Source organism: Amblyomma mixtum, chromosome 3 (genome assembly GCF_055824585.1).
Source record: "Amblyomma mixtum isolate Tamu chromosome 3, ASM5582458v1, whole genome shotgun sequence".
Taxonomy (NCBI): domain Eukaryota; kingdom Metazoa; phylum Arthropoda; class Arachnida; order Ixodida; family Ixodidae; genus Amblyomma; species Amblyomma mixtum.
In genome coordinates, this window is record NC_143014.1 from 23,102,494 (window position 1) to 23,126,711 (window position 24,218).

Sequence of the window (24,218 nt, forward strand, 5' to 3'; positions counted from 1 at the left end):
TCATCCCTCCAAATTATCATCCTTCCTGGCAGACTGAATGACTTTATCTTGGCTTGGTAACTTCCTTTTGCATTGCCAACTGTTCATATTTGTCAACAATCTTTCTTCTAATCTTTCTTCAGTCACCTCCGGTGTGCCATAGGGCAGTGTGCTTGATCCTTTATTGTTTCTTATTTATAGTAAACGACCGATTTTTCGACCTCTCTAGGGACCACGACATTGTCCGAAAAATCAAATTTCACCGAAAAAATCATTAACTTATTTCCAATACGCCGGAGGATGCGATCAGTAGTTATGTACACTGCTGAAACTCCTCAAGGCTATATTTTGGTGCCTGTTGTCTGCATATGCGACGTGCAGTGACCGCTTTCACGAGCTCGGCGCACGATGGCCGTACTCCTTCGGCACGTCACCAACGAACGCATGAGCTGGGACAAAGTCTAGACGCGAAAGCGAACCCATCGCTGCAGAAACTGCACTATGACCGCAGTACGAAGGGTCTGGAACAACAAGAAGGCGAAGATGGGGAAACGATAAGAACCGACAAAAGGCTGAAGCAAGCGTCGGCATTGACCTCCATATTTAGGCCTAGTGACTAAAGCCACTATGTAATGTGAAGGCAAGATAATCGCTGGACCTTAAAGGTGACGGTGTGGATGCCAAGAGAAAGGCAGAAAGTTAGGTGAGCGGATGAGATTAAGAAGTTTGCGGGGATATGGTGGCCACAGCTGGCAAAGGACAGGGTTAATCGGAGAGGCATGGGAGAGCCCTGTGCCTTGCAGTGGGCATAGTCAGGCTGATGATGATGATGACTAGAGCCAAAATCAACATTATAGCCGGAGATATGCACTGTGTGGTGGCTTGTGTATAAAGGTATGTGTCTTGCCTGTCATCAAAACAGCAGATGTTGACCGATTTACAATAGAAAAGTCAGGGTTGCGGTGTGTTTTGCATGGGTATGCTGACCTCGCTTTGAAATGCACCACGATTTTCTTCCGCGCTCTCCATTTCCATGAAGCCGCGCACTTCCCAAGCTCTTCGCTCCTCTTCTCGTAGTAGGGATGAAAGACTCGAGGATAAATGAGTTTCGCAAACTATGACTAGTGTACAAGTTTGTGCAGCGGACCATGTCCAAGAACAGTCCGAATTTGAAACCACGTGGCCACAATGTGCCAACTCGCTGAGAATATTAGCCCTGCCATTTACGAGGCTCCTTTCAGCTTGAATTTGTTTTGTTCGATGACGTTTTCATCTTCCTAATTAACGAGCTGCCACTGTACACATGATATGGTGGCTTGGCCATGGGCAGCAAGCACGAACGAGGTCGAAAAACCGAGCAGTCAGCTATGGTACGTGCGAAATTTCAGGTGCTGTTATGCATTGGCTCTATGGGCTATGTTGCAGTGTCGCGAAAAAATCCAAATCATCAAACATGTACGAAAAATCTGGGGTTCGAATTTTTGGTCGTGGACTGTGTATAAATGATCTACCCTATGGCATACCCTATGCGCATTTTTGCGGATGACTGCATTATCTATCGTCCTATTAAATCTACTGATGACCACCTGGCACTCCAATCAGATCTTCAATTTATTAATGACTGGTTGCTACACATAGTTAATGACCCTTAACATATCAAAGTGCAAAGTCATCTTAATGATTTAATGTGTCACGCATCCCATTACAAACACCTCGGGGTTAATCTTTCTTCAAATCTTTTGTGGTCCTTACATATTACATCCATATGCGCCACCATCTAAAAGTCTTTAGGGTACCTACGCTGCAATCTCAGAATTTCTCCTGCTAACATTCAAAACCTAGCTTACTTAACTTCAATTTGTCCACATCCTTAGTTTGCGTCCCCCATTTGTCGCCTTATCATAACAACATGGTCACCAGATTAGAGTCCATCCAGAAAAGGGCTGCACGATTCATTTCAGGAAACTATCATTCCAGCATCACTCAGATCAAAACCGATCTTTCAATACAGTCTTTAGCCACACGCCGTGACACTGCTCTCTTAATACTATTTCACAACTATGTAACATTCACCTCAATAGATCATGTCTGCTTCACCTCAATGTTCCGTCTCGCATGTGTAAAAGATTGCACAATCACCTTAGCTTCACACGGATATATGGTGACACATTAGCTTTTAATACACCGGCACTTCCTTGAGCGATCAGACCATGGAATGATTTACAAGATAACATCACTTCTCTCTCTCGTCCAGATACATTTTATCACCAACTCACTGCACATTTTAGTGAAGCCATCACTTAACATGCCTTCAGTCACATCTTTATGATATTTTTTTTCATTTGTTGCAGCTGTTAAATGCCACTTTAAAGCAAATTTTTGTACTTATGTTGTTCTTTTATGCTTTTCATCTTTTTTTTATCTGTTAGTCGTATTTTGCTCAGCATATCATGAATTGTACTCTATGACGACTTTTTTGATTATGAACTAACAACACAAGCTATGAGCATTTTATACTATTTTGTTGTTGTGCTTTAACATGTACCACGTAATCTATTTATCTTATTTCCCTGTCGTTAGGTTTCTTACTCTGTTCTTTTTTCATGTGCCCATGTAATTTTGCCATGTACTGCATTTTTATTTTCATTCCGTTCTGCTTATTCGTGCTTCCACAAACCAACTGATGTGCTGCTGCCAGGCACCTTTCTTGCTAACAACTGTCCTCAACAGTGCACTGAGTTTATGGGTTTTCACAGTGAAGAAGAATGATAAAGTATTCACTCTGGAGTACACCAGAGACAGCTCTTGCCAGGTTCTGGAGTTCCATGGATTTACAGAGGGCCACTGCTTTGCCCTTAATACCGGCCGTGGACGGTTTTACTGCAACAAAGTTCTCTGATATTGCTTGCAATGTTTTTTCGTTGTAGAGACAAGATGGTACGACGACGAAGCTTCCCTTTTCATCCACTTGTGGGTGAGACAGACCGTTATCCCTGCAATACGTGAGCACTCTGACCATCATGTCTTTCCCTTTGGTGACAGGTTTCTTCAGCGTGGTCCTCACCATGCTGTCTACTATGCGAGAATAGACCTTCCTTCGTCATCTTTTTTCAGCTTTCATAGCTATGCGGCAGTTAAGAGCCAAAAGCTCGTGCATTTGGATGCTAGGCTCAATGCAGTATTTCGGTACTTTCCCCAGAACATCTGCAATGTCTTGTGGAAGGGTGAGGTCACCTAGAACCACCGGTTCCCTCCTAGCTTCCTCTTTTCTCAAGGGCTTCATACCACTGTGTAGGGCTTGATTAATCATGCACCTTCATAACGCCCCAGTGGTTTGGGCCGCTTGCCGTTGCAGGGATTGTAGCCTCCTATTGGCCAACTATTCTGCATCTTCACTGAGGCACCAATCAGTCTTGCAAAAGTCTTACTTGCCTCCATAGCTCTGCTCTTAAAACTTTGCTTACACAACTTGAATGTCCTAATGATGGTCTTACATGTGCCCTTAGTTTAAAATATAGCGCTTGATTACTTTTTCAAAAACAATGCATAGCCAACTAGTCTCGCAACGTGTCCTGTCAAGCGAATTATCAGGAACCGCAGGCCTCAGTGCAAGGCCTCGATTCAATTCACAACCACTTTTTATTAACCATATTCACTTCGCAACCATAATTTTGATATTCACACCCCGGTACTAATAAGGATTTCTGGCTTGGCTTCTTGAGTTAGAGGTACACCGCTAACTGATAGCTGGTGCTCCAGCAAGTGTCTCGTGGAATGCTTAAGAGATCACGCTTTCGAGACTTCTCGCTGTCGGGTAATGCACCAGCGCAAAATGCAGTCCGAGAAGTGGTAGAGGAAGGTTTTTTATCAGTTTTCATTTAAAGGGCCTGTATTTTATATACTAATAAATACAGTGAAATCTCGATACAACGAACTTCGCGGGGTCGCGAATAATCGTTCGTTATTTTGAAATATCGTAATAACGAAAGACTCGCGAAAAAAGGTAGTAGTATTACTGGACAATGAAAATACTGTATCTTCAGGAAGGGCACACGACAAGCTATGTAATTTTCAAACAGGAACGCAAACGAGAGGTTCAGCGCTCGTTTATTTGAAGAAATCCGCGATTCTGGCGGGTGCGACACAGGCGCCCCAGGACGAACTCTTCAACGTCAACTTTTTGGAGCACAGAATCAGGCACATCGCTACAACGTCCGATGAATGTGCGAAGTTTGCCTATGGATGCAAGAACCTCCGCACTAGACACAGGTTCGGCCGCTTGGTCTGCAGGCGGCGAGTCGGCATCGTCGTCCAGTTCATTTTCTTTGCCGCGCTCTCCATACTCGCGAACGCTGCTCACGATGTCTTCTACAGTCAGGGGCAGCATTTTCCGACTCGGCGTAGTTGGCAAAAGTTACAGAAGAGTCTACAGAGAGTTTCGCAGTGACTTCAGCCCGCACCTCTTTTGCGCTGTCGTCATCCGTGCTATCAGCGTCATCGCAGTCTTCTGTGTGAAGCGGCGATTTCACCAGGCCAGCTTTCCTCCAGCAGTTGTTGATGGTCGAGGCCTTTACGTTCCACCACACCCCAGTTACCATTTCGGCAGCCTGGCGGACATTTATGGCTGTCGGGAGTCCGAGCCGAAGGTTTAACAGCGCTGCACAAGGCGCTTCCGAAACGATGCGTGAACTGCCGTCGCTTCATCTTGACGCTGGCGCCCGCAGAATTCATCGTCAGCACAGTCAACACGCAGCGGCGAGAAACGACTAGGCCTCGCGTTCGCGGCGGCCGCACACAAAAAAAGAAAAGCGCGGAGGTAGCCTAGTCACATGCACACCCACGGCCGGTCTCAACGCGCGCGCTCTCTCGCTCTCTCTTAAGGAGAGAGGAGAGAGCGCGCAGGAGAGAGCGAGAGCGCGCGCGTCGAGAGGTCGAGACCGGCCGTGGCACACCGTGGGAGAAAAAAAAAAAAAAACGGAGGAGGAGAGACGAGCCAACTTCCGGTTGCGAGGCGGCTTCGGATTGGACTGGATTGTATCGGATGCCTGCCCTTGGCGATTAGCAGAGTTAGCGTGTGCCTCTCGGGGAGTCGGCTCGCTTCTCCGGGGTAAGTTCGTAATAATGAGGTGCATTTATAATAGGTGGGCAAATAAATCATGCTCGTTATTCTGAAATGTTCGGTATTTTGAAATTCGTAGTAGTGAAATATTTTTACATTGAAAATATAGATATTTTGGCGGGGATTTTGAAAAAGTTCGTAAATATGAAAAATTCGTTAATGTGAGGTTCGTAGTAACGAGATTATACTGTATATGCAAGCCCACAGTCAGGAAAACTCAAGTAATGAGGAGCCATGCATGAATGACAAAAAGGTATAAGAGCTAGACATACTGAGCACACTGCGCATTAATGTGGTACAAACCATACAGCCAGTGTGGCTAATTGAGAGATTTGGTTCACCACAAGGAAACTTGTAGAACTTACAAGTTATTGAAAACCAGCTGAAAGTTAGTGCATGTATTGTCTACCTTGTACATATCTTCCAAGCGTTATAAGTTTCCTCATACAGCCAGGCTGAAAAACTTCCTTTCACACAAGGCGACTTTCTCTCTCACCTCGAGGCTGTCCAGCAGTTGGTCCTCGAGTGCTGCCTTTTCCTGTTCATCCACATCAGGGCTGCTAAAGATGGATGTGGCATACTGGAAGCTTTGCAACTGCAACAATTACACACACCTTGAATGCCATTAGAAAACAATTGAATGATTACAATCATTAGTAGTTCCTTTAAAGATGCTATTCATTCTGCTACTCAATTACAGCACCCCCCCCCCCCCCCCCACCAAAAGTAATTAAACAGTTACAGTGTGTGCCCTACTCAAGTGTCTAGTCTTTTTTTTGTGCTGTCTTTCCATCAAAATGAACCAATACCAACATGCTCAACTTTTCACTCTGCTACAAGAAACAATTGCTTTTAATGCCACTTTCCTGGCAACATTTATTAACACTCCACAAATATACATTTACTCATATAATGAGTGCACTTGCATACTGAATGCCCCTATTAGTTTTGTTGTCAGAATACAGTTTTTGTAACACTGCATTACACCACATTATGAGTACAACCCATAGCCCTCACTGAATTCCCAAAAATCCGTGCTGCGCAAACTGATAATGAAGGCGTGGTCGGCTGCTTGTCTTCTCACATTGACGCACTAGCAAAAACTGCCAAGCTTAATCAACTGGACAACCCGAATTCTTCTGGCACTTCAAAAACGAACACAGAAAATTTTTTTTGCTGAAATTAAGGTTTTTACCTACAAATACTATGACACAGAGAACTGCCTTAACTGCTCCAATTTGATTTTAGAGAGTAGCTCTTTGGCGCCCGTTTCTGCGTTTCGCGGCGTCACCGTCGCCGTTGTAACCAGCAGTGGACACCTTAGTCGCGTTTTAAGCTATGAAACCAATGGAGCGGGAGCTTGGAAACCAGAGGGAAGGAGCATAACTGCCCTCTTGGAACAGTGGACACCTCAATCATGTTCTAAGCTATGTGGCGGTAGTGACAGATGTGCGCTGCATGCGTTGCCATTGACAACGTTGTGAGTAGGCAGCGTTCATATCCCCAGCGTTATAAACTTCACACAGTTTGGCAAAATTGGTGCAGAAGTTACACCACTGATAAACTTGCAGTAATATTCAGTTGAGACTACATTTTGCAATTAATCAGTCAAAGCGCAAGCACAATGCAGACTAAGCCCACATTCTCAACTGATTACAGCTATACATCGACTGCTATTAGCCTTTATGCACTAGTGCCACGTGCACACCTAGAAAGCCAACCAATGTATGTTCCATTTTCACACATGTGAACTGGTGTCGAAGCTAAAAGACTTTCTCAATATTTTCACAAAAATGTTTCCAGAGGATGAAAAAGGGGCGACACACTCTCTGGACGAATAGAAGAAATTCCCTTGATGCAAACCATGCATGCTATTATTGCAACCAGTATGCCATTGGCCACCCACCTTGCGTGAGCGGTCCTCCAGGTAGCACAGGAAAACCTTGTTGTACAGTCGCTGCTTCTCATACAAGTGCTCGCATACACGGTAGCTGCAACAAGCAATGGTGTAAGCTGCCAAAATTGCAACTTGTGCATCAAACATGCAAGCATGTTACCAGAAACGTTGAGCACTTTTCAGAGGTCTTTTCTTTCACAGCTGTTTTACAATTTCCTTTGTGGCAAAAACTCACAATGAAAATTCAATTTTGTTACATCACTACTCCACTACTGTTACATCATAGCCTTGACTAAGGCAGTGCTTAAAGTCTGGTTCTATTGAAGGGGGGGGCCTCTGGCGGTTCGAGCACACGTGGAGAGGGAAATAGAGAAAGCAGCTAGCTGCCTGTTTTACACACCGTTTTATAGAAAGGGCAGAAATCCTTTTTAAAGCTCGTTGCTTGCTCAGTCTATGACACAGACATGAAACAAGTGATCTTCGTGATCTGCCAGCGAGCTCGTTGTTGTGTGTTGTGTAGCCTTGGAGTTGAGTGGTCAGCTCTGGACTGGCTCGTGTATTAGGGCACGAGTTGCCCTTTTTCTTCCAGCCTTTGTGTGATGCTGCCGGCATTTTATTTTTCTCCATCTTGGGCTTTAGAAAAGATATTAATGATTCTTACTAAAATCGTGGCGAAATTTTCGAAACAATAGAGAAGAAATGTTCCGACCATTCCTGGCAATAACAATAAAAAATGGTTGCCAACTTCAGATTCATGCAATCCCTATACATTCTAGTGCAGGGGGTCTCAGACCCCTTGCTAATACTGGTAGGGGCGTCCGAGACCGCCCCAAGACCGCCCTGGCTTTAAGCACTAGACTAAGGTGTCAAAGAATCAGAGTGTCCAAAGAGCAGAAGGCAGCCAAAGGCACAAGAAAATTGGGTGGAGTGACAAGAGTAGAAAATTTTCTGGAATAGGGTGACCAAGGATAGTGCAAGATGCAGCAAATGAAAGAGGTAACTAAGGTTACCGAGAGGGGGCCCATCTTGTAATAGACCTCATGATCACAGTGGATAACTTAGTCTTAAAAAGAAAAAATAGTACATAAAAAAAGAAGTCAGGGCTTGTCCGTGTCTTCTTGTTTGTCCTGTCTTTTTTTGTGCGCTATTTCTTTTTAAGTATGAACAACCAACGTACCCAGACTTATTCTATAACTGTCACTACTATGCTTCTCTAAAGCTGTGATCAGAATGGCTTCAAGGTGAATGAAGGCGACAAGATGAATGCCATGGGTGTGAGCATCAAGTATGTAACACAATATGGAAGGATCAAAGAAAAAACAGTGTGCTTTCTCATTGTGACTGTTCAAAGCGGGTGGCCGGCCATCCTGTTCATATCAGGTAGCATATGCGGGAAAGCCCGCTCACAGAATTTCACACGAGGTCAATCCTAAGAGCGTCCGAATGCGATCAGTGCACATGATAAACACCGGAAAAGAAAGAGAAGAGGACACATTTTTTTCCCTTTAATGACACTTCAAACTCGATGGTCAGATAATGTGCCCAGATATTGTGGTTTCACCACGGTAAAATTCATGAAAGTCAGTGTGGTATATGATTGCTGATGAGTATTCAAAGATTTTCGAAGATTCGGGAATCTTTGATCATTCAGAGAGAGAGAGAGAGAGACTCTTTAATGAAATGCAGAGAATTTAGCCGGCGTTTAAAAATCGCTGGCATGCTACTCTGCTTAGGAAGGGGAATTTGGGAGAAAAAGACAGAAGGAGAGCAGCGTGGAAGAGGTAAAAGAACACAGAATACAAATATGAACTAAATATCAAACACATTCGATTCGTATTCTAAATTTCGAATATTCACACACCTTTATTTAAAAAGTATAAATATGAGCACGAGCGAAATGCCCCTCATTTATGATGCTCCTGCAATTCTCTTACTGTCACTCGCCCAGCTACTCCCACTTCACATTACAGTAGAGTATTGGTAATACAAACACAGTTATGAATTTCGTGACGCTAAGAACTCCTGAAAATTCCCCGACCTGAGCGCACTGTGCACAATGTGCGGAATTTCGGATATCCCGAACTCTTTTCTGCGCCACTGCGAATGATACGAAAGCGTGAGCCGCAACCGCACGCTCAAGCACTAAGTGCTGCCCGTACATCGCCGATGTCGCGATCACTAATTGTGCGGTACGCACCGCGAGCTGTAAGCAATGGTGCGCCGCCAACAAATTACCAATGTCGCGCTCGCTAATCGTGCAGTACGCACCGCGCGGAGCGGCCCGCACATCGCCGACGTCGCGCTCGCTAATCGTGCGGTACGCACCACGAGCAGTGAGCAGCAGTGCGCGGCCCGCATGTCGGCGACGTCGCGATTGCTAACCGTGTGGTATGCACTGCAAGGAGTGAGCAGCGATGCGCGGCCCACGTATGGCCACATCACGATCGCTAACCGTGCACTACTCACCATGAGCTGTGGGCGGCAGCGTGTCCTGCACATCACTGAAGTTGTGATTGCCAGATGCGCTGTGCGCACCGTGAGTAGCAAGCTGTGTTGAGAAAAACAGCGCTTGCAGACAAAGGACCAGAATGAGAAGGACACACAACTGCGCTGGTAGCAGCGCAGTTGTAGCAGTGCAGTTGTGTGTCCTCGTTCTGGTCCTTAGTCTGCAAGCGCTGTTTTTCTCAAGATCTACCTCAGCCAACTCGCCCAGCAACACACCTTGAGCAAGCTGTGGCTTCACGGCTGTGAATAAAACCCGTCAGCTGTAATCAGATCTGCACGAATGCATTTTTCATGCTTCTGCATACGAATTTTATTCGTTTCGATGATATGAATTTTTTTTTCGCAACGCCCTGAGATTCGTAACACCGAGATTCTACTGTATTTGAGCTTCACTTCCTTAGCATGCAATTCAGCCAGCACAATACAGTGATTCATTATACACGTGGTGTAAGGGTCGATGAGCCAACACGAGGCAGGAAGGGTGACTGGTGACAGGCGCCACCATGTGGCTGGCAATCAACGGTTCGTCAGAAGGCCAGTGCCATTACCTTTCTGCATGCCAAGCGTCCCGTTCACCGAAGAAGTTGCGACGAGGAGAGCGCGCCCCTCCAGGCACCAGCGAGACGCGCTGAGGTTAGCCCAGCCAAGGCTGCCTCAACAGAAAGCGGCGCGCTCGCAGGGACAAGGGTTAGCGACCGCCTGTTCGGGTTGTGGAGATGAGTGGTGAGGCAGAGCAACACCCTCTAAAGAATTTGGGCAGACACATGGGGACAGACCCCTTTCCTCCAGCCGCGCAGTCGGTCAAAAGTCCCCGGCCCTAAGTACATAGCGGCAGACGGAGGAGGTTGCTACGGGGTGCAACAAAGACGTGTCCCCTCACAGCCCCCGGCCGCCAAAGGGAGATTGCACAAGTGACCTTTCCTGTTTACTGTCCCAAGTGTGGGAACTGCAAGGGTTCATAACTGAATGTGTTCTAAGGAGGCGCTGGATTGACCCGTGAAAAGGGGTCCATCTAGTTTTCTTTTTTTTTTTTTACGTTGAGAGAGGGTTTGGTGTGCACTATCAAAGCTGTAAAGCGGGACGTGCAATTCGGCGAGCCAATCAGTTTTGCAGAGATCGCTCTGTGCGTCGCATATTGTTCATTTGATTGCATTTTTGGATTTTGTGTTTTGGGGAAGAGTTATTAATAATGTTAAAGTTGAAGGGGTTGCACGAAGCAAGGAACCAATCGTGTTAAGGCTTGCTGCTCTTGGATGCTTCCTGAATGTGAGACAGACTCCCAAGGGTTTAAAACTGAGCCCAGGAGCAAAATCCATAGTTCTGGGCTAGGTTGAGATACTCTGCATCTTTGGCTGTGCCGAGGAGGGAAGCTTTCCCTGTTAGCCAGTTCCATCTTATTTGTCACTCTGCTTAATAAGCAGCACATTCTGGACACTCCTGTATATAAACTTCAGTTAACTTTCTTGTTACTTCCTGTCATTGCAAGTCATCATTACATCGTCAGCGACAGGGCACCTCGGGTGCAACGAGCCTCCAAGTCAACAAACCGTCTCAGATGGTGCACCCCTGGTGCAAAGCAAAATAACCATCCTAACTTTACTCGCGGTTTTTTACTTGTGTTGTGAGTACCAGCCCTCCCGACACACTTGAAGGACAGATGAAAACTGCTCACAAGTGGGCCTGCTCAGCAAGATTGAGAAGGTGTGCCTGATCAATGGATGCCAAGCCGCCTGCCTGCAGCAGCTCGAGTAGGGCCTGCTGGCGTTCCTCACGCCGAGTCTCATCTTCTGGGTGCGTCAGGTGCTCCAGAACCTGCAAACCAATGGGCAGTACAGGAAAGAAAATCCCCATTTCATCTGTAGGCCATGGAACAGTGAAAGACATAAGAATATGAGCTCTACTTATTAGCCATTTGCTATCTATGGGTTTCTTGCCTACAACCTCCTTGTGCAGGTTCAATGATGTCATGATGCAGCCCAAGCAATTCCAAGTCTAAAATGATCGCTAAGTTGACATATATTTCTAAACTAAATGGCACTATAAGACAAGTACCGCAGCATGTAAAAGTGAAAGCAAAAGGTAAGGGGTACAGCATTCACCAAATGATAATACTGAAATGATCAACACTGCTGTTTTCAAGCATGCATGTATAATGTGCTTCCAGTTATAATTCTCAAATTCTAGACTGAAATAAAAAAAAATTGACAGGATGATAATAAACCTGATGCAACAAAGCTGCTATAGATGTTGGATTTTCCTTTGATGACTACTTCGATGCTTCTACTGTAATCAATATTCTTACTCTAAGCCAAGGCCCCACACACACGACAGAATTTTTCTAAAGGGTGAAGGTGGGTGGTGGTGGTTGTTGAAAACTTCATTAAGCAAGTAAAATGAGGAATGCAATTTATGGAGATAGTACAACTGGGAGAGCGCAGGGAGTGTGGTGCTTCTGGAGGGGCTTTCCCACTGCATCTTTGAATTCGACTTAGTTTCCCCTGCTGCGGTAAAGGGCAGAGATCGGTCGATGTTTGTTCACAAAAGTGAGGAGGTGGGCAACCTCCTAGCTGGAATGGAGATGGCTGGTGGGTAGCGCTTCTGGAGGGTGGAGGCTTCACACCGACATAGCTGGCATTTTCGCCAAGTGTCACTGGTACTGCTATCAGAGTAAAAAAAAAAAACTCCCAGGCTTTGCGCTACCCTCTGACAGCAATCACTGTAGCGAAATCACCACAACAGTGCCCATTCCTAAGCCTGCATGCACCACATGAACACAAGTGGCACACTGTTGAGCACACCCCGTCCACATGCACATGAAAGATTTTTTTCCGCGATAACGAATACAGCTCATTCGGTCGAAAAGCTGTCGGCGTAGTAGTAATATTTGGCACTGCGTGTCGGAAATAATCGGGGGCTGCGTAAAAACAATCGTATCATGCCAACCGTTTGCTGCAGGATGTTTCGGATAACGTCATATGATTCAGTGTGTTGTGCAGCATAAACTTACTAGGTAAGTTAAAGCTTAGCTCGCGGCAGGGATTCGAACCGGCGACCTATAATCGGGAGCTACGTAAAAAAAAATTGTAACATGCGCGGTTCGGGCGTCCACTAAAATAAGTGAGACTGTTAATGCGTCTCCTTTTTTTCAAAAAACCAACTTTTGATTTGTCCAACAGACAAGGCGTCCCGCCGAACGGGCGACGGCGTTCCGTAAATGCTCCAACACGCTGTCGCGTTCCTCTCTTAAAGGCAAAGCTTAGGCATCCTTCAAATTTTTGTCTAAGAATCCCATTTCTGATTTTTGCTTGTTTTATTATGTGTAAGCCTTCCATTTTCGTGTACAACAGTACCAGCGTTGAATACAGATGCAAAATTACTAAAAACTGCGATGTAAGCATGCCAAGTGATCGAAAAATGAGCAAAACTGAGCTACTTTCATGATGGTAAAAGTGGAGTTTCCCACCACGTAGAGAAAACATTCTTCTTTCAGACATGACCTCTGGCAGTTTCACAGCCTGAAAAATAAATTCAAGGCTACCATTTTCATGTCCCTAAAAGGTGCACTGCCACTGTTTCTCTGAATAACTTAGAACATAATTTTCTTTGTTTATAATATTTATGCAACCTGCACGACATTCTTGCCCTTAATATATAACCTTGTGTAAGGGCTGCATCCTGTATTTGACTAGATAACCCAGAAAAAATATGATTGCACTTTTGTAAAGTAGAGAATGACGAAATCTACAAACATGGGCATCAAGTAGGACAGTGGGAATATTCGATAATTTCGAATATTCGGTTGAATAGTAAAGTATTCGATATCTGATTTGAACTGAATGTTCGGTATTCGAAATTTCAAAGTGCTTGTCCCGAGCGAATAACATTTCTGGAACTCCGCGATCGCAATGCGGCACGCACGCAACCAAAGCCCTCCACAGCCGGCCTGCGTATGCTTGCGGAAACAGACACGAGCAGGCAGAAGAGCAGCGCCCAGATCTGTACCTGCCAGGTGTCTGCAGCCATGCCACCCGTGGTGCACACACACCCTAACCGGCATGGCGATGCGCATCAATATAGAAAGTTAGCAAATTCACACCTGAATTTTTTTTTTAAAAGGCGGCCCTTACATGAGTTTATACGGTATGCTTGTCGCATCACAATGAAATTTGGTATGGATATGCTTTACTATATGCACAATGCAGCTATATTTTATAGTTCCGAACGGGATTCACATTTGTCACAACCACTGTCACATCATCAAGAAGAGACGTTGTAAAGAGTATTAATCTTAAAAATTCTGAAATTTTTTACATGGCACACTTTTTTCTCACTGCATAAAAGGAATCACAGTGAGCAAAACAGCATGTTTTTCAATCCTGTTGTATTATACTGGTGACAAATATGTGCACAAAGACATCCCTATATTTAAAATGCATGCCTTGCAAAAATTGAACCCAGCGAAATAGGTGAAAATAAACAACACATTTAAAAAAATAATGGTGACATTGGTTGCATGGCGAGTCTTTGCAGATAATCATGTCAGAGCAACAATGTGGCGGTCGAAAGCAAAAACATCCTCTGGGCTCCTGTGGCCCCACCTTGTGGCTATGAAAGCACACTGCAGTGTTTTCCCAAGTAGGACCAGCGCCCTATAGGCCGTAAGCACCGTGTGGCACAGCTCAGCAAAAGTGCCGCAGCACAGAAGCAGGGGACCAAACTATTCACCCGCTAAACAAGGTCCGTTCAAAAGCGGCCACTCTAGATGAGAAACTGCGATTTTTCAAGGCCACGAGCTCGCCTTTTTAACAACGCAGAATGTGCTTAAGAGCAGTTCCTTTAAGTTTCTTGTCCAGAGCTTTTTTTAATCAAAAATAATAAAGAGTGTCCATACTTTGAACCCTCATAAGAAATGGAAATAATGCACCACGGAAGCCTTAGGGAGACACTGGTTTTAAAATGAAATTTTTATTATTAGATATATTGCAATGAAATTAGGAGTTTGGTTTATGAGGGTTTAACGTCCCAAAGCAACTCAGGCTATGAGGGACGAAATTAGGTGTGTATATGCATTTTTCCCTCCTGCTTTCAAAAATATTACTATTTTCAGTATATCCAAATTAGTTCCAATATTATAAAAAAAATAACTGAAGCCTATTTAGGCAATTTCTCATGGGTCTTTAAGACACTGTCCATCAATATTTTTTGGTTCAGACTAAAATTACGTTGTAGCCAAAGACGTGCCATGCGGAGTTATGTTATATATATTGTTATTGAGGTACATCATATAAAACTGTTCAATTATGTTGATGATTAGGTGACATTACTCTCTCTCTCTCTCTCTTTATGCAGTTTAGCTCTTTCTGCATACCACGCTACACGATTAACTGAAACTGAACCATAAAAACATAACGAAAACTTCCGTAAGGCTAGTCATGTTGGCAAAAAACATGAAGTCGAGTTCGCGCCAGCCATTAGGAGGTCATTGTAAAGGCCTCAGAAAATGGCTGAATGTGGACATTCCAAGAAGATTTCACAATAATGGGTAATACCAGGATGTAGGGAAGAGTGCCAGCTTTCGAACAAGACCAAGATAGTGGCTATCATGGACACAGACGCGGGAAGTGATGGGTGTGAATTTCTACAGCATTTTGCTTCAAAATTGCCATTTCAGCACTTCTAAGGTGTCAAACATATCAATACTTTAGTAGTTGGAGGTCACATTTAACCCTTAGACTGAACACGAACATGCCATTTTTGACAAATCAAAATTTTCACATTTTTTACCATTTCAAGACCTGTGTCTTCCCTTAATTGGTCTCTCTTCATGACTATCTAAAGATGCAATCTGTAAGCTGCTAATTGCACTTGGATTACATTTACGGGCTGTTTAATACAAGGTAAAGTCATGTGGCACACTGTCCTCCTCTCCATCTGTCCTCACTTCATTTGTTTCTTACAGCCTATTCAAGAAACAGCTCAACAAATCAAAGATACACTTATCTTTGATACCATTTTACGATACACTTTGTGTATCAATATTCGGTATTGTTTGCCCAAAATTAATGTATCCGAGTATCAGCATCGAAGATACATTTTTAGTGTATAGTGTATTTAAAGATACTCGGCACTTAAAAAAAAAAAGTGTTTTGCAGATTTCGAGGCTGCTGTGAGTCAAACTTTGAGCGCTCGCTCAGGTCTTTGCGCACTTTTTCATTTCTGCACTTCTGCCATTTCTGCATTTCGCTTCCCCAAGGAAGCTGTCACGAGAAGTGGTGTGTGTGATCTGTGTCTGCCCGAAGAACACCAAGATGACACCACAACCTCGGCAACAAACAGCGCGGCTTTCAAGCGACAAGCAATCCTCTACGCTGAGTAGGAAAACAGCATCGCCGCAGGAGGGAAGTTTCATGTGTCAGAAAAGTGCATGACGGGATAGAGAAAACAAAGAAGCAAGATCTCTGCATGTGCTGCTGCACGTCATTCCTTTCATGGACCGAAGTTTAAAGTGTGAAAGAAATGGGTGACAAATATGACACAGAACAGCCTGAACCCAAGGTGACACATGACCACATGCCAAAGGTTGCCCGAAGCTATGAAGAGAACTGGCACGTGTTTCTGCACTATGTGAGTGACCTGAGGACAAAACATTTGATCCTGCTTGGTCAAATCTGCAACGCCGACTAGACTCTGCGGTCTGGTTTGACATGCTCAGTAAGAGGACTGTGTACAGAAAATGGGTGCACCAGGCTCGCTTGCTGACCACAGGCAACACGCACAACTGTTTCAAGGTAATGCTGTGCTGTACTGAAGATGGGCACAATTAGGCTACCACCCTTTCTTCTGTTCAAGAGGAAAACTTTCTGCCTAACATTGTCATGCAGGTTAATACAAGGGGTTTTTTGAACGACAAAACTGTACTTGAAAGGTTTAGTCTCATGCGGAGCAGGCATACGGGTGCACTGCTAAAGCCAAACAGCATGCTCATTCTGTACTCTTTCCGTGGCCACATCAAAAGCTCTCTTATTCTTTGTTGTTTTCCTTCTAGCCTTTAAAGAAAAGTGTTCAACTTCAAAAGTCTGTTAAACATAGTGCTGGGGAAATAAATGTTTGGATTTCCCAAGTGCATGGAGCATGCACCTTTTAGCACGGGGCAAAGACAAGACCAGCCGGTAAACACTGCAGTAACAATCAGCACCAGAAACAGTTACAAGTTTATTCGTTTGTAGTCAAGTGCTCAGAGACTGGATGACATGAAGACTATAGCTTCAAGCAGAGATTTTGCTAGGTTGCTTATGGAAGTGATCATTCCAAAATACCCAGGGCTTCATTCGAATGCTTAAGTTTTAAAAAAACCAGCTGCGCCAACAGTGCAGCTTTAAGAAATTGGAGATTAAAGAAATGTGTGTGGCTGGACTCATTTAAACCGTTTAAAATACAGTGCCTATATTAAATACACTACGAATTCCAGATAACATGGAGAAATTTTTTAACTTAGCCATCATATTAACAGCTTGATTAATACTGTAGTAAAATAGTAAATAAAAAGCAGCTAGCTTGTTTGCACAACCCAACGTTTTAAATTTATCTTGAGGGAAAAAGAAGCAGAGAAGAAAATCTGTGGCATGCAGTTACTCGCTGCACAATGCACGCTCGCAGCCGTGCTGAAATATCAAGACGCTGTGACGACTTGCCATCTGCAAAATCGCAAGTTGGTGCTGTGATCGGAGAGTTGCGCAGATGGTAATTTACGTTTTTCATTCCTTTTATGCAGGCACTGCAAGAACCGTGAGATGCTGCTCTTACGTTTTTCATTTTTCTGCAGTAAATGAATAAAAGAAAGGGGCTAAAAAAAAATTTCCTGCTGCGTTTCTTTTCGTGCATGTGTTGAGAGACTTCACAGACGAAGTTTTCAGAGGTTCATCACGGTGCTAAGCGCACGCACGCCTATTGACGCCTGGAAAATAACTTGCCAGCTAACTCGTGAGCTCAATGCAGAGCCACAGCTCCGCGGCTATTGAGCACCGTAAGGGACGCTGAAAAACCACCTCTGGCATGTCAAACGCGCCAGTGTAGTAGCGCGCTGCTGGTGACTGACCATCCGTGCCCATGATGAGCAGGGTCACACTGCCAGACAATGCATATGACGCAGGACGTTTCAAAAGTTAACAGAGAGTTCTAGAATAGTGAATGCAAGTTTGTGCACAGTAAATGTAAGCACTTTGCTGGACATTATACTTTAGGTTACATTATTCAACGTATGCAAACGCAGAAGTGATGACAACTCCGGTGATAGTGGCACCATCTGCTTTGGATGAAGTGAACAATTCTGAAACAAACCGGTGCTCGTTAGGGCTAGGAGTTCGCAAATCATCCAACGAAATAAAAAACAGGCCAAATTTATCGTCCATCCAATTTGATATGGCAAGATAAGACGAAGCGAAAGCCCCATAGCCAATTTATATCCAAAAAAAAATTAGCGCAAAACACAAACACAATCATTGGAAAGAAAGACAGGACAACGCGCTTCCTGTTGTCCTGCCGCGTCCAAGCGCGTTGTCCTGTCTTTCTTCCTAGTGATTGTGTTTGTGTGTTGCGCTAATTTTTTCAGAAACTATGCACCGACTCGCCCAGCAACAATTTATAGCCAGTTCACATGACGAAAAACGCAGCAACACTGACGAATTCACTCCGAAGCAAGAGGCTCCGCTTCAGAGTGCGCTGCCATGTTGGCTGTTATCTCACTGCAGCCTCCGAGGTCCTTAAGCATCTGCTATGGAGCGTACGTCATGTGTGACGTCAGCGTCCCGTTTAATCAACAGTTTTCGCTGCATCCGATTGACCACATCCGCTTCCGGCGTTTTGACCAATCAGGAATGGCCACTGTGGCAGATTGTGACAGTTTCAACTATGACAGAAACTCAGTATATGGACCCAGTATCGGAAATACAATTTTTGAGGGCATCGGACACCGGTATCGGAGACACTTTTTTCAAGTATCCTGCCCAGACTTGGTTGCGAGCATGCTTGCTTTTTCCTGGTCTCCTGCTCTATTCTGTCTCTCCTCACTCGGGTTGTTTGCTGCACCCACACTTAAATGCATTCTGAAGCAGACAGATTCAGTTGAAGCGAAATGGGTGGCATGTTTTCATCTCATTTTTTAGAACCACGAAATGGGCGGCATGTTTTCATCTCATTACTTTTTAGAACCACAGAGAATATGTTCTTCAGTGCTGCTGAACACTGAATGCTATATTTGTAAGTGGCAGGGGCTGCAAGCAGACTATGCATGCTAGCTGCCAGCAGAGATCTTGTCTTGCTGCAACTTACCTGTTCAAAGAGAAGCCGGTCCACAACAAGCTTGTTGTCTGGTCGCGCCAACTGTCTCGCCAGAAAAGTGAAGAGAGCTCCCACCTGCGTAGGCTTCACCCACAAGAATTCAACGTGAACATATGAACACAACAATTCAAGGCACTGTTTCACGGGAGTTCATATGCCACGAAAACTTGTTTTATTCCACGTGGATGTTCTTGTACCCCGCTATGAAGCACCAATGTCTACGAGAAGCACAGTATCACACCGGCCTTTCTTGAAGGCATTTGCAAATAGAAAAATGCTGGTGGTTTAGCATTGCTAAGCATGGAATATTGTGCAAAAGCAGGTTGCGCAAAAGCAGCGCAAAAGGCGAAAATGTAGTTGTTAAGTGCATTCATGCATAAACCAGAAATAAAAAATAAATTAGAAAATACAATAAGGTGAAAAAAATGGCAGGCGGTTTCGAATTGCTAAGCAAAAAATATTGTGCGAAAGAACAGTTTTTTGCAGGTTGACACCACCCCCCCATACCTGAAAACGTGATTGAGGTGTCCATTGACCCAGGGAGCCAGTTATGCTCCTTTCCTTTCCTACAAGTCACTGGAGTTCACAACGTTGTCAATGTCAATGCCAATTAACCCAATGACCGCCGGCGGCCTTTCAAAACTGAAAATTGGCAGGGCTTCTAATAATCTTTACCATCGGAGCCCTTTAATGTGCACTGGCATAGCACAGCAGACTGATGTCTTCTACATATTGCCTGTAACGAAATGCGGCCGCCGCGACCGCGTATTGCTTTGGGGTCTTTATGGGCAGCATGCGCACGGCTTTGGAGACGGAAGGCCAAACTCTATCCCGTGTCCTCGTCCTCAGCAGCTACTTGCCGTAGAAGATGCGGCCCTGGCGGTGAACTACGTTCCTTTTAATGCCGAGACAAATTTTGGGTAACGCAGAACTATGTTCGGGCCGTATTGCTTGGTAAAGTATGCGTGCGGCAGAACATGTATTCTCTGGACTCTAGCCGCTCTCCTTTAGAGAATATAGCATGAAAAGGAGCAGAAATCTTCTTTTTTGCAAATTCACACGAGAAAGGCTGGTACTGCGCTACTTGTAGAAGCCTTTCAAGTTCACAGCGAGAGGCGCAAGTAAGAACCTCTGCATAGAGTTAAAGAAACTCAGCTGCTAATTTTCACTGTGGCTCATAGCGCCACTCATAACGAAGCAGGTAAACCCTGTTGCGCGGCTAAGAGCTTATGCGCCTCGGCGACCCAGTCAGCCCGCTGGATGAGCCGAGCCCGAGGCCCCGGCTGCAAGCTGCGCAGCGCGGTCTCCCACTGCTCCTCGGTAATGATTAGGGGTATGTGTGTGATAGGGCAGGCACACATAGGTATGTGGGATAGAGAAGCGTGCCCACTGCAGAATCTGCAGCTGGGAGAGTAGAGAACAAGGTAGACGTGGGAGAGAACCGCGGGATTCGGGCAGGCATTCGTTTGAAGCTGGCGCCAGGAAATTTTGTGAGTGAGGCATCGGGACCTGTCGGCCAGTGCATAAACACTGCGGTGAAGTCGGCAACATTTGGTGATCTCGTGATAGGCGGTCAACCGGTCAATCGCTGACATGAATCCACGATGGGGATAGGGGCTGGGCCCCACCCAAACTGTTACAGTAACTCTTTCATTACCGCTTTATATTAATGTTTTTCTGTGAGTTCGATACATACAGGTTCGATTGTACATACTGTCCTGTTACTAGCCTTGCTGATTCCACTGAATTACAGAACGACCTACAAAAGATGACGAATTGGTCCAGTGACTAGCAAATGCATATAAGCACCAATAAGAAGAAGCTCATGCACTCAACCATTACCAATGAGGTGTTATTATAATTACACAGCAGAGAGGTTGTTCAACCTGTAGAACTATTAAAATATTCAGGAATTCATCCTACTGCAAACCTCTCCTGGCATTTACATATTGACCGCAGCAGTGGCCCAGTGGTTGAGCATCTGCCTCGCTTGCGGGAGGTGCGGGGTTCGATCCCCGGTGCCACCGGTGATACAATGGGTGCAAGCTTCCCCTGGCCTGGTGTTCAGCTTATTCAGGGCGTAATGCTTGGGAAATGGGTGTTTGACCCCACCTTGAGCAAACTAAAATACCCTGTACAATGGCGCTCAATGGCCGAGATGCCCTTGCGGCCACAGTCATCATTTACATATTGATTCTATTTTGGCTAACACAAACAAGACTTTTGGTTTTTATCAGTCAGTCTCTTCGTCATGCTAACATGAACACTTAATTACTTACTTATGCTACCATCTTGAAGTTGAAGATAGATTATGCGTCTTTCATTTGGAGGCTGCTAGATGTTTTTCAGGTAAATACTCAATATATGACAGTATATCAAGAATAAAGCAAGATATTGGCTTCATTTTATTAGAATCTAGAAGGAAAACAGCTCTCCTTGCATTTCTTGATACTATATATCATGATCCCACTAGGTACACAATAGAAATCACCAAACCTGCTATGCACATATTTCACTGAATCAATCATGATTATACTAAGTTGAACCTCCAAATAATACCGATTTCATGCGTTCTTCCTTTCTGCACTTGGCCATTTATAAAAGGAATCATCCCCCAAAACTCATCGCACATATATCTGACCACATCAGCTTCATTAACTCCCTAGAAAGCACCCAAATGAAAAACACTGTTTATGTATTCACATTTTGACAGTTGAATGTTTTTACTAAAACTAATTACACTATCGTTTGTTTACATTTCACATAACGTTTTGATATGCTCTCAGGAAATAAGATTTTTGTACCTGTCGTCTTATTAAATGTTTTTTCCCGTGTATGGTGGTTTTACTTATAACAATTTGCTATCCTGATTTATATGCACACTGCAATATTTCTTACAAACAATTTGTATTTGCAAGAAAATTTATTCACTGTAATGTGTTATTCTTGCCACTTTTATATCTGTCATTCCCCTTTATATGTAATGCCCTAACAAGGGCCTTTGGGGTAAATGAGATGAAAATAAGTGAGTACATTCAATTGTCCCCTTGAAAATCCAGTGTAAAAGTATAGAAAAGTTGCCTAGTACTCTAGAACCCCGCTATGTAAACTCAGTTATAGTAAAAACTCTGATATAGTAAAGTGAAGCTGCGGTCCAATTTCACCTTACACAGACAACTGTACAGCCGGCCAAATCTTTAGCTAGCGTGCGTGGTGGCCACTCTTTTTACACTGCTGCACCTTATGACAGAGCAAACTAGCAAAAAAATATCTAAGAACAGGATCACCAAGTCCATGCTTAATATTGAGCTTTCCGCAAGTTTGCTTCGTCGTAAAGCACAGGAGCGCAGAAAAAGCAGTCGTCGTGCACAGCAGCTAAAAATTTGGTCAGCTGCACATTTTTTTTTTTCGGTTATAGTGAAGAGCGTCTGGCCATGGCGATGTACTTCCCGCGAAATGATGACAAGGCGGCACACACGAAGTCTAGGATCGCGAGGCAAATTGATACCAAATGCGCCCTTTGAGACGCGACGAGAAGACAATGTTTTGAAGGCCTTGAGGCTGTGAGGCAAAGCATGCGGCACGCACAGAAAAAGAAAGCTGTCTACAAATGTAGAAAGAAGGCAGTGCGACTCGCTGAGGAAGGAAAGCCAGTAAAAGTGCAGTGAGGAGTAGAAAAGGGAAGAAAAGGGCATGTGTTCGTAGAACGGCTGCACGAAGCACGGGGAAGCAGCGGCAAGAAACAGAGGCACAGCAGAACTGCGCAAGTGGTTCTGGCGCGCCCGACTTTGAATTTGCCTTACGCGACTACAAAATAGCTCTTATGATAAATAATATTATAAATACCAACTACCCCTTACCTCTTGGTACATTCAGTATTCCCGTCCGCAACACTAGACAAGCCAGTAATGACAATTTTAATCTTCCTATTTGCCACAATGCATACGGAGAAAGACGAATAGAATTTACAGAAGCGAAAATTTGGAACTCATTGCCAACTGAAATAAAGCAAGCTAGGAATTTCAAACTGACATGCAAGAAACATTTTCTGGGCATCGAAGCAAGGCTATAAAATCAGCTTTTTTTCAGTGTGTTTGTGACTGCTGGCCTACATGTTATTTTGTATTGGACCGCTGACTAGCCTCGCTGGCTATCGGTCCAAATATCTGTGTATACATTTTGTTTCTGTTACTCAATAAAAACTTTTTGATTCTTGTCGCGCGTTTTTCTTAACGACTGCCTCTTAAATAACGCTGAAGCCGCAGCAGACGACACCGTGATCATGAAAACTTTGGTTTTCATGTGGAATCAAAGTCATTTTATTTTTGCAGCCATGTTGTATTCGTGCAAATGCGGTACTTCCACAGGATGTAAATGATGCTGAAAACGTGAAAACACGTGATAGTTGATAATCAACAATCCCCACATAAAGGGATGATAAGAGCAGAATGTAAGGTATTTCAGAGTGTTTGTTATACAAACCAACGCTTTGTGCTTAGTAAGCAGCCAGAGAGCATTCACAAGTTTCACGTACGGTGTTGCCGCCACGCGACCGCCTCCAGAACCGCCGGAGAGGTGATACCGGCAGAAGGCGTCCGGCTTTGGCCGACGTCTTTCGCCCTACTTCTCTACTGCTATTTCTGTCACACGGCACTTTTAGCATGTTATCGCAATTTGAGTGGTGTTTTTACATAGCCACGGAAATACGCTAATGTAACATCCAAGCGCTCCTGTAAAGCCCTGAATATGGGCAGAAAACAAAAGCAATCGCATCTTCTGCCTACCGCCTTGCTTGAACTCGGTCAAAGGCGAGATGAATTTGCGTACATTCCGTCTAATTCTAAGCTCAAGAAGGAATGAATAATCAAGTTAACTGAAATCTCGGTTGGGGCAAGTCAGTTACATATCATGAAAATTTAAAGAAGAGCGATGAAACGGGGATGGCGAAGAAACACGCAAACGACAGCACAAGTGCTGTAACTGTCCTGTTGGTTGTGTCCTTTTAATCGTCCTCACATTTGCGCGCTGCTTTAAATTTGCAGAACATTCAAGGTTCGCATTCAAAGACCTGTGACCAAGACAGTTTTCACTACGCATTTCTGCCCCACTTATTTCTTCTAGCACACCACTGGTGATCAGTGATCTTGACTGACATAAATTGTGAACTGCCCTTGAGGGTAACATTTCTCAGCAGCTACTTGACCATGCAGTTATTTTTACGAAATAAAAAAGAATGTTTCTTGCATGTTCATCATGTGCAATGCTTGAAATCAGTAGTCACCGAATGCGCGCTAAACTTGGAGTCTGTTGAACTTTATGGTGAAGTGGAGCTACATCCGCAGCATTTAGTGGAACCGAGGAAGTAGTAGTACGGCTTGTCTT

The 24,218-nt window shown here is 44.4% G+C and overlaps 1 protein-coding gene across 3 annotated transcripts in view; it reads right to left on the bottom strand.

The window, feature by feature from the left end:
* Vps8 (vacuolar protein sorting 8) overlaps positions 1-24,218 on the bottom strand; it is a 128,054-nt gene that overhangs the window by 35,924 nt on the left and 67,912 nt on the right. For all 3 annotated transcript variants that reach the window (XM_089578363.1, XM_089578362.1, XM_089578364.1), the window contains exons 24-27: positions 18,828-18,920; positions 11,173-11,312; positions 7,005-7,089; positions 5,595-5,693 (exon numbers count right to left, since the gene is read on the bottom strand). In XM_089578363.1, coding sequence (XP_089434489.1) covers positions 5,595-5,693; positions 7,005-7,089; positions 11,173-11,312; positions 18,828-18,920 — 417 coding nt within the window. The remainder of the gene's footprint in view (positions 1-5,594; positions 5,694-7,004; positions 7,090-11,172; positions 11,313-18,827; positions 18,921-24,218) is intronic.